The sequence below is a fragment of the Drosophila obscura genome, unplaced genomic scaffold (genome assembly GCF_018151105.1).
Source record: "Drosophila obscura isolate BZ-5 IFL unplaced genomic scaffold, ASM1815110v1 contig_29, whole genome shotgun sequence".
NCBI classification, from domain to species: domain Eukaryota; kingdom Metazoa; phylum Arthropoda; class Insecta; order Diptera; family Drosophilidae; genus Drosophila; species Drosophila obscura.
Genome location: NW_024542816.1, coordinates 2240980 through 2250631, shown reverse-complemented (window position 1 = coordinate 2250631; position 9652 = coordinate 2240980). Strand labels below are relative to the sequence as shown.

The window sequence follows — 9652 nt, the reverse complement described above, 5'->3', positions numbered from 1 at the left end:
ATTTATATGATGTCACACACATTTAAATTGAAACGAGAAGGAACGTGTGAGTCGCTTCTGGGGACGCGACTCTACTTATACCCGTACTCAGTCAGTATATACATTTTTGAGCTTATGATTTTTAAGAATTTTAGAAAAAAACGAGAAGGAACGGGAGCGGGGCCACCCGACCGCAGCTTATATTTTTTTTAGCTTTTTTACATGTTACATTTTTTTGCTACATCTGCTATCTACATCTACAATGTATATTTTACATCTAACATGTAGATTATAGATGTACCATTCATATTCTACATATCCTCCGCTAGGGGTTGCTCGCGCACTGAACGCGGCAGAGTGTGCGAGCGAGATGGAAAATGAGTTGCGTTTTCGTTGGCTGGAGGGGGGGCAGGGGAAGCAACAGAAAATTAATTTCTTCATTCTGGCTATAATTATAATCCGATCTGATTCAGATTTGGCAATCTGGTAGATATGGGCATTCTCTACGATACTGCGCTTTTAGTTTTATCGTATCTTTAAAATTGTGCCTGCCACAGATTTTCGTCCTTTGTGGGGGCGGAAGGAGGCGGGGCGAAATTTTGAAATACACTTGTAGCAGTGTGATATCACATGAGTCTGGAAACCAAATTTGGTTACCCTAACTCTTATAGTCTCTGAGATCCAGGCGCTCAACAAGACGGACGGACGGACGGACGGACGGACAGACAGACATGGCTATATCGACTCGGCTATTGATGCTGATCAAGAATATATATACTTTATGGGGTCGAAAAATTTTCCTTCTCTGCGTTACACACATCCACTTTTACCACAAATCTAATATACCCCTTAACTCTTTTTTGAGTACGGGTATAAAAACTCCCCACTCAATTTGAGTTGGTTTATTCCCAGGAAAATATCCCCCAAAAATGTTACGGAAAGGCTGTAAAAGAGAACGAGAAGGAACGTATGTACTTTTATACCCAGTCAGTATATACATTTTTGAGCTTGTTCCTTCCCCATTTCCATTAGCATAGTGTCTGCTTCTGCTCCTGGGTCTGGGGCCTGATCCCTGGGTGCGTTCCTGGTTCGAGAGATCTGATTTCCCGAACTCACTTTCGATTTGCCACAATTTTATTTTATTTATTTGCCAGCGAACCGAAATTACATTTGAAAAACCTTCTCTGCTCTGCTCGCTGCTCGTTTGCTTTTTGTTTTATTTGTACAACAGATTTTTATGGCTAATTTACGCGCATCGAAAATTGATTCGATCGGGAGACCCAATGGGCTGGGGTGGGGAACGACGACCTTGGCTGCCACCAACCCCAAGGCCATGTCAACGGAGCCGACCATGGGCCATGTGCAAATTTGGAAATCGAAATCGAAAATCGAAAATTGAAATGCAAAATGCGAAATGGATGATGGAGAGATGGGTAATGGGTAAAGGGTAATGGCGAGATGCTCATGCTAATCCGTGCCCTTCAGTTTTCTGTACATCGCCCCGACAGCGCACTTATCGAGGGGATCCAGGGCTCCAGTGCTCACATGGTAGAAGAGGGCCATCATGACGAAGCGCACTCGCTGGTCGCATTTCAGGGCGTCCCACCTGGTACGCGTCTCGGCACGCACTCGTTTGCGGCAGGCTCGCGGGTGCATTTGCCTGAAACGGCTCCCGAAGCTCTGCTGGAAGTTGGAGTAGGCGGTGGCCCGCAGCCTCTCTCCGGTGTGCCCTCTGCAGTGGTGGGGCAGCTTCTGTCTGGGCATGAGGCTCAGCCAAGGCTTCCCGTCCTTAGGGCACCTACCTAGCTCCATCTCGTACAGCCTCTCGGCGCGAATTTCACTCCTGATCATCGCCCGTAGATTGGCCTTCTTCTCTGCACTGCTCTTCTTTTTCGTCGGGCAGCTTTCCCTCTTTTTCGGCTTTTGCGTACACTTATGATATCTTTTTTTGCGGCACTTGCTCTCCTTTTTCACTGCACAACTTTTTCCCTTCTTCCTCTGCAACCCGATTCTTTTCTTCTCTTGCCTCTCTTGCTCAGCAAGCTTATCGAACACCAAAGTCAGGTAGCTGTCGGTCAGATCCGAGAAGGTCATGAGACGCATCTCGCAGCGAGCCATCCTGTCGTAGGTCACCAGCGGCCCCGGATAACTATTTCGGATCATATAGCTGTGGTACGCCAGCAGGGGATATGTCTTCTTGGTGGGATGGCAGAACAGCTGGCACAGCTTCTCGAAGGACTTTTTCTCCTCCCCCTTTTTAGTGAATCGGCAGCATCTTTTCATAAGGGCCCAAATACAGTCCCGTTGCTCTGCCATTGATTGTTGCCCGGAAAACAAATTGAATCCGTAAAGAAAATATTTAAAAAAAAATAATTTAAGTCTCTCCTGTTTTGTGTGGGTTGTGTACGCTGTGAATGCTGTGAATGTTGTGTGGAAATGTGTCTCCCATTTGTGCCCCTGTGTCTGATTGTAATTTCAAAGGAATCCTGCTCCAGCCAGATGCTGATCAAGAATATATAATTTACTTTATGGGCTCGGAAACGTTTCCTTCTCTACGTTGGACACATACACTTTTACCACAAATCTTATAGGCCCTTAACTCTTTTTTGAGTACGGGTATAAAAAATAGTTATGTTTAAGGAACATTTTCCCAAGATTTATTCTGCAGATATCAACTTTTTAGATACAAAACTGCAAATTCGGGATCAAATAAACAGGGATCCTACTTAATAGACTGATAAAAAAATATTTATAATTTTTATTAATTAATAAAATTAGTAATGATAATAATTAATTTTATTAATATTAATGTTATAGCCAGCATGAACACTGGCTTCTGAACACTATTAATGCTAGAGCTACGAGCTTTTGAGTGCATACTAGAGTATAATCCTAGAGGATCACATTCTTATACATATGTATGTATGTACATATGGGCATTTATATGATGCCACACACATTTAAATTGAAAAAACTCCCCACTCAATTTGAGTTGGTTTATTCCCAGGAAAATATCCCCCAAAAATGTTACGGAAAGGCTGTAAAAGAGAACGAGAAGGAACGTATGTACTTTTATACCCAGTCAGTATATACATTTTTGAGCTTATTCCTTCCCCATTTCCATTAGCATAGTGTCTGCTTCTGCTTCTGGGTCTGAGGCCTGATCCCTGGGTGCGTTCCTGGTTCGAGAGATCTGATTTCCCGAACTAACTTTCGATTTGCCACAATTTTATTTTATTTATTTGCCAGCGAACCGAAATTACATTTGAAAAACTTTCTCTGCTCTGCTCGCTGCTCGTTTGCTTTTTGTTTTATTTGTACAACAGATTTGTATGGCTAATTTAGGCGCATCGAAAATTGATTCGATCGGGAGACCCAATGGGCTGGGGTGGGGAACGACGACCTTGGCTGTCTTCCCGCGAATTGCGAATCATGAATCGTGAATCGCTAATTGTTAATCAAGTGCCTCCAACCCCAAGGCCATGTCAACGGAGCCGACCATGGGCCATGTGCAAATTTGGAAATCGAAATCGAAAATCGAAAATTGAAATGCAAAATGGGAAATGGATGATGGAGAGATGGGTAATGGGTAATGGCGAGATGCTCATGCTAATCCGTGCCCTTCAGCTTTCTGTACATCGCCCCGACAGCGCACTTATCGAGGGGATCCAGGGCTCCAGTGCTCACATGGTAGAAGAGGGCCATCATGACGAAGCGCACTCGCTGGTCGCATTTCAGGGCGTCCCACCTGGTACGCGTCTCGGCACGCACTCGTTTGCGGCAGGCTCGCGGGTGCATTTGCCTGAAACGGCTCCCGAAGCTCTGCTGGAAGTTGGAGTAGGCGGTGGCCCGCAGCCTCTCTCCGGTGTGCCCTCTGCAGTGGTGGGGCAGCTTCCGTCTGGGCATGAGGCTCAGCCAAGGCTTCCCGTCCTTAGGGCACCTACCTAGCTCCATCTCGTACAGCCTCTCGGCGCGAATTTCACTCCTGATCATCGCCCGTAGATTGGCCTTCTTCTCTGCACTGCTCTTCTTTTTCGTCGGGCAGCTTTCCCTCTTTTTCGGCTTTTGCGTACACTTATGATATCTTTTTTTGCGGCACTTGCTCTCCTTTTTCACTGCACAACTTTTTCCCTTCTTCCTCTGCAACCCGATTCTTTTCTTCTCTTGCTCAGCAAGCTTATCGAACACCAAAGTCAGGTAGCTGTCGGTCAGATCCGAGAAGGTCATAAGACGCATCTCGCAGCGAGCCATCCTGTCGTAGGTCACCAGCGGCCCCGGATAACTATTTCGGATCATATAGCTGTGGTACGCCAGCAGGGGATATGTCTTCTTGGTGGGATGGCAGAACAGCTGGCACAGCTTCTCGAAGGACTTTTTCTCCTCCCCTTTTTTAGTGAATCGGCAGCATCTTTTCATAAGGGCCCAAATACAGTCCCGTTGCTCTGCCATTGATCGTTGCCCGGAAAACAAATTGAATCCGTAAAGAAAATATTTAAAAAAAAATAATTTAAGTCTCTCCTGTTTTGTGTGGGTTGTGTACGCTGTGAATGCTGTGAATGTTTTGTGGAAATGTGTCTCCCATTTGTGCCCCTGTGTCTGATTGTAATTTCAAAGGAATCCTGCTCCAGCCAGATGCTGATCAAGAATATATAATTTACTTTATGGGCTCGGAAACGTTTCCTTCTCTACGTTGGACACATACACTTTTACCACAAATCTTATATGCCCCTTAACTCTTTTTTGAGTACGGGTATAAAAAATAGTTATGTTTAAGGAACATTTTCCCAAGATTTATTCTGCAGATATCAACTTTTTAGATACAAAACTGCAAATTCGGGATCAAATAAACAGGGATCCTACTTAATAGACTGATAAAAAAATATTTATAATTTTTATTAATTAATAAAATTAGTAATGATAATAATTAATTTTATTAATATTAATGTTATAGCCAGCATGAACACTGGCTTCTGAACACTATTAATGCTAGAGCTACGAGCTTTTGAGTGCATACTAGAGTATAATCCTAGAGGATCACATTCTTATACATATGTATGTATGTACATATGGGCATTTATATGATGCCACACACATTTAAATTGAAAAAACTCCCCACTCAATTTGAGTTGGTTTATTCCCATGAAAATATCCCCCAAAAATGTTACGGAAAGGCTGTAAAAGAGAACGAGAAGGAACGTATGTACTTTTATACCCAGTCAGTATATACATTTTTGAGCTTATTCCTTCCCCATTTCCATTAGCATAGTGTCTGCTTCTGCTTCTGGGTCTGGGGCCTGATCCCTGGGTGCGTTCCTGGTTCGAGAGATCTGATTTCCCGAACTCACTTTCGATTTGCCACAATTTTATTTTATTTATTTGCCAGCGAACCGAAATTACATTTGAAAAACTTTCTCTGCTCTGCTCGCTGCTCGTTTGCTTTTTGTTTTATTTGTACAACAGATTTGTATGGCTAATTTACGCGCATCGAAAATTGATTCGATCGGGAGACCCAATGGGCTGGGGTGGGGAACGACGACCTTGGCTGCCACCAACCCCAAGGCCATGTCAACGGAGCCGACCATGGGCCATGTGCAAATTTGGAAATCGAAATCGAAAATCGAAAATTGAAATGCAAAATGGGAAATGGATGATGGAGAGATGGGTAATGGGTAATGGCGAGATGCTCATGCTAATCCGTGCCCTTCAGCTTTCTGTACATCGCCCCGACAGCGCACTTATCGAGGGGATCCAGGGCTCCAGTGCTCACATGGTAGAAGAGGGCCATCATGACGAAGCGCACTCGCTGGTCGCATTTCAGGGCGTCCCACCTGGTACGCGTCTCGGCACGCACCCGTTTGCGGCAGGCTCGCGGGTGCATTTGCCTGAAACGGCTCCCGAAGCTCTGCTGGAAGTTGGAGTAGGCGGTGGCCCGCAGCCTCTCTCCGGTGTGCCCTCTGCAGTGGTGGGGCAGCTTCTGTCTGGGCATGAGGCTCAGCCAAGGCTTCCCGTCCTTAGGGCACCTACCTAGCTCCATCTCGTACAGCCTCTCGGCGCGAATTTCACTCCTGATCATCGCCCGTAGATTGGCCTTCTTCTCTGCACTGCTCTTCTTTTTCGTCGGGCAGCTTTCCCTCTTTTTCGGCTTTTGCGTACACTTATGATATCTTTTTTTGCGGCACTTGCTCTCCTTTTTCACTGCACAACTTTTTCCCTTCTTCCTCTGCAACCCGATTCTTTTCTTCTCTTGCCGCTCTTGCTCAGCAAGCTTATCGAACACCAAAGTCAGGTAGCTGTCGGTCAGATCCGAGAAGGTCATAAGACGCATCTCGCAGCGAGCCATCCTGTCGTAGGTCACCAGCGGCCCCGGATAACTATTTCGGATCATATAGCTGTGGTACGCCAGCAGGGGATATGTCTTCTTGGTGGGATGGCAGAACAGCTGGCACAGCTTCTCGAAGGACTTTTTCTCCTCCCCCTTTTTAGTGAATCGGCAGCATCTTTTCATAAGGGCCCAAATACAGTCCCGTTGCTCTGCCATTGATCGTTGCCCGGAAAACAAATTGAATCCGTAAAGAAAATATTAAAAAAAATAATTTAAGTCTCTCCTGTTTTGTGTGGGTTGTGTACGCTGTGAATGCTGTGAATGTTGTGTGGGAAATGTGTCTCCCATTTGTGCCCCCTGTGTCTGATTGTAATTTCAAAGGAATCCTGCTCCAGCCAGATGCTGATCAAGAATATATAATTTACTTTATGGGCTCGGAAACGTTTCCTTCTCTACGTTGGACACATACACTTTTACCACAAATCTTATATGCCCCTTAACTCTTTTTTGAGTACGGGTATAAAAATAGTTATGTTTAAGGAACATTTTCCCAAGATTTATTCTGCAGATATCAACTTTTTAGATACAAAACTGCAAATTCGTGATAAAATAAACAGGGATCCTACTTAATAGACTGATAAAAAAAATATTTATAATTTTTATTAATTAATAATAATTAGTAATGATAATAATTAATTTTATTAATATTAATGTTATAGCCAGCCTGAACACTGGCTTCTGAACACTATTAATGCTAGAGCTACGAGCTTTTGAGTGCATACTAGAGTATAATCCTAGAGGATCACATTCTTATACATATGTATGTATGTACATATGGTCATTTATATGATGTCAAACACATTTAAATTGAAAAAACTCCCCACTCAATTTGAGTTGGTTTATTCCCAGGAAAATATCCCCCAAAAATGTTACGGAAAGGCTGTAAAAGAGAACGAGAAGGAACGTATATACTTTTATACCCAGTCAGTACTCAGTCAGTATATACATTTTTGAGCTTATTCCTTTCCCATTTCCATTAATGTCTGCTTTTGCGTCTGGGTCTGGGGCCTGATCCCTGGGTGCGTTCCTGGTCCGAGAGATCTGATTTCCCGAACTCACTTTCGATTTGCCACAATTTTATTTTATTTATTTGCCAGCGAACCGAAATTACATTTTAAAAACTTTCTCTGCTCTGCTCGCTGCTCGTTTTTGTTTTTGTCGCGTCACGACGCTAATTTTTATATTTTTATAAAATATGAAGTCTAGTGTAAGATAGTTTAGGGCGAAGCGGGAGCGCAATAAAGCTCTCTCTCGCTCTTGGCGAATTCGCCCCGCTTCCCCGCCCTAGATAAGTTAGGCTTAAGAATATTTATAACGAAAATGAAAAGAAGTCGAAATTTAATATTGAAATCGAGCGCACGTCCCTTTTTTGAGTCTTCCGTCTTTCGTTAAAATATACAGAATTTGCAGCCACCAAACTCGGTTGTTTGTTGTTAAATTTTAATTTAGAAAAAAAATTCTAAAATTTCATGGCGCCCCCGGGTGGACTCGCAAATTAGTATAGTTTAAAGGCAGAAAGTGACATTGATACGAGTGGTGAAAAGTATATGTGAAACACAAATTGAATAACACACGCAAAAAATACCCAGAGATCTCAACCGCCGAGGGATATCCATTCCTAAAGACGTTTGCCATCTGCCAAGGAAAGTGGAATTCCCAGGATCTTATTATATACATACATACTAGAGGTATTTGTACAAAAAATTGAAAGTTCGAATAAAGACAAAATCATTAAAAGCTCGCAGTTACTGTCTTGTGCTAAAATAAGTGCACCTCGCTTTAAATTCTTGGCACATCCGTATGACATAGTAGAGCTAGATTTGCATGTATTTAGAGAGTATGTACATACCCTGTAGAACCAAAGGGGGAATTTACCCTCTCGAACTAGCTCCGCGACGATTACCGCGCAACTAGTTATGCAACTAGTTACGCGGGAAGCGAACGGCGACTAGGCCTTTGTCGGATACAATATACTAGTTCTGCAACTAGTTACGCGGGAAGCGATCAGCGACCAGTCGAAACAGAAAAACAGAAACGAAGCCGCCCTCGCTTTGTTTTCGAAGTCGACAAATAACCGTAAAACCGTGGAATTATGAAGAAACCGCAAAAAAGAGTTAGACTACAGTGCGGACTCAGTTAGTTTTTACTGATGCTGCTACATGCAATTCGCACCAAAATGGTAAGTTATGCGTGATACTTTACTGGAATGCACTCGTGGAATGTAAGAGACAAAAAGTACACAAACAAAATGCAGTTGTTCTCCGCGCGTATGCCTTGTGCATTGATTTTTTTCCTCTTCTGTGCTAGATCTAGTTGCTGGAAGAAGCATTTGAAATTGTTTTGCGATTATTTCATTAAAAAGTGAGAAATAACACTTCAAATTAATAAATTAAACGCCATACAACAGGTACGTGACAAGATATTACATATTTTGAACAAAATGATGAGCAAACGGCATTTGCGTAGACTCCGAAAGTGTGAGAGGGAATCGAACCTTGAAAAGTTAGCGTCGTGCAGTGAAATAAAAGTGGAACAAAAATTGGTAGAAAAAGAATTAGAAGAAACTGGAATACAGATAGAACAGGAAGAATTATTTTATGAAGAAATTCAACCAAATAAATCGTCATTAAATGACAAACTAAGGCAGTGGTTTATAAAACATAGGCCAACGCGTGAATGTGCTGATCGCGCTCCTTTGTTCCCAATTGGCAGTTGGGCCCGCAACCATCGAAAAGGTATTTTTTGTTCATTTTTTTCATTTTTTAGGTTTAGTTAACGAATTTTAGCTTCAAAGTCTCTCCATAGATTTTAATGAGCGATACCTTGATCGACGCCAAATTAAGGCACCTATACACAAAAAAATAGAGGACACAAGATATAATTTTTTTTCGACTTTTCCTGAGTTTTCAAAGTCAAAATTTCGTAAGAAATACCGCACAAAAATCATCATTTTTGCATTTCAATGCTTTATATTTCCCAGACGGTAAGCTGTAATCACAATGTGTTTGAGCTTAACTTCTAGCTGTTTTAATTATCTTTTCAAAATAGCAAAGTTCTTTACAACCAGACGTAAGATACTAGAACTATGTGAAAAAAACTATCGCTACCTCTGAAAAAAGCTTTAAAAAAAAAATACCAGTTTTCAAAAATTTTTCAAAAAAAAAGTTCTGCCATAGAAAAAAAAATATCATCAAACCATTTCTAAGCCCCAAATCTTTAAGAAAAAGTTCGTTTTGTTCCTTGAGGAAAAATCGTGTTGACTAGTGTTATCTTCACATAGGTCTAGCTTGG

General features: G+C 42.4%; 2 protein-coding genes across 3 annotated transcripts; both read right to left on the bottom strand.

Annotated features, from left to right (window-relative positions):
* Positions 1–1165: 1165 nt before the first annotated feature.
* On the bottom strand, positions 1166–6581 carry LOC111071958. Of its 2 annotated transcripts, XR_005968123.1 has the most exons (3): positions 6207–6581; positions 3383–4126; positions 1166–1287 (listed from the first exon to the last, which is right to left on the bottom strand). XR_005968123.1 is itself a non-coding variant. In XM_041594539.1 (2 exons), the coding sequence occupies exons 1-2, from the start codon at positions 6515–6517 to the stop codon at positions 3589–3591; spliced, it is 849 nt and encodes a 282-aa protein (XP_041450473.1). In that variant the 5' UTR covers positions 6518–6581; the 3' UTR covers positions 3197–3588. The 2 variants fall into 2 exon arrangements, 1 of the variants encoding a protein (XP_041450473.1); XM_041594539.1 differs by lacking the exon at positions 1166–1287 and having other exon boundaries at positions 3197–4126.
* On the bottom strand, positions 1447–2262 carry LOC121404647. The gene has a single exon (XM_041594488.1). The coding sequence runs from the start codon at positions 2260–2262 to the stop codon at positions 1447–1449; it is 816 nt and encodes a 271-aa protein (XP_041450422.1).
* Positions 6582–9652: the final 3071 nt, after the last annotated feature.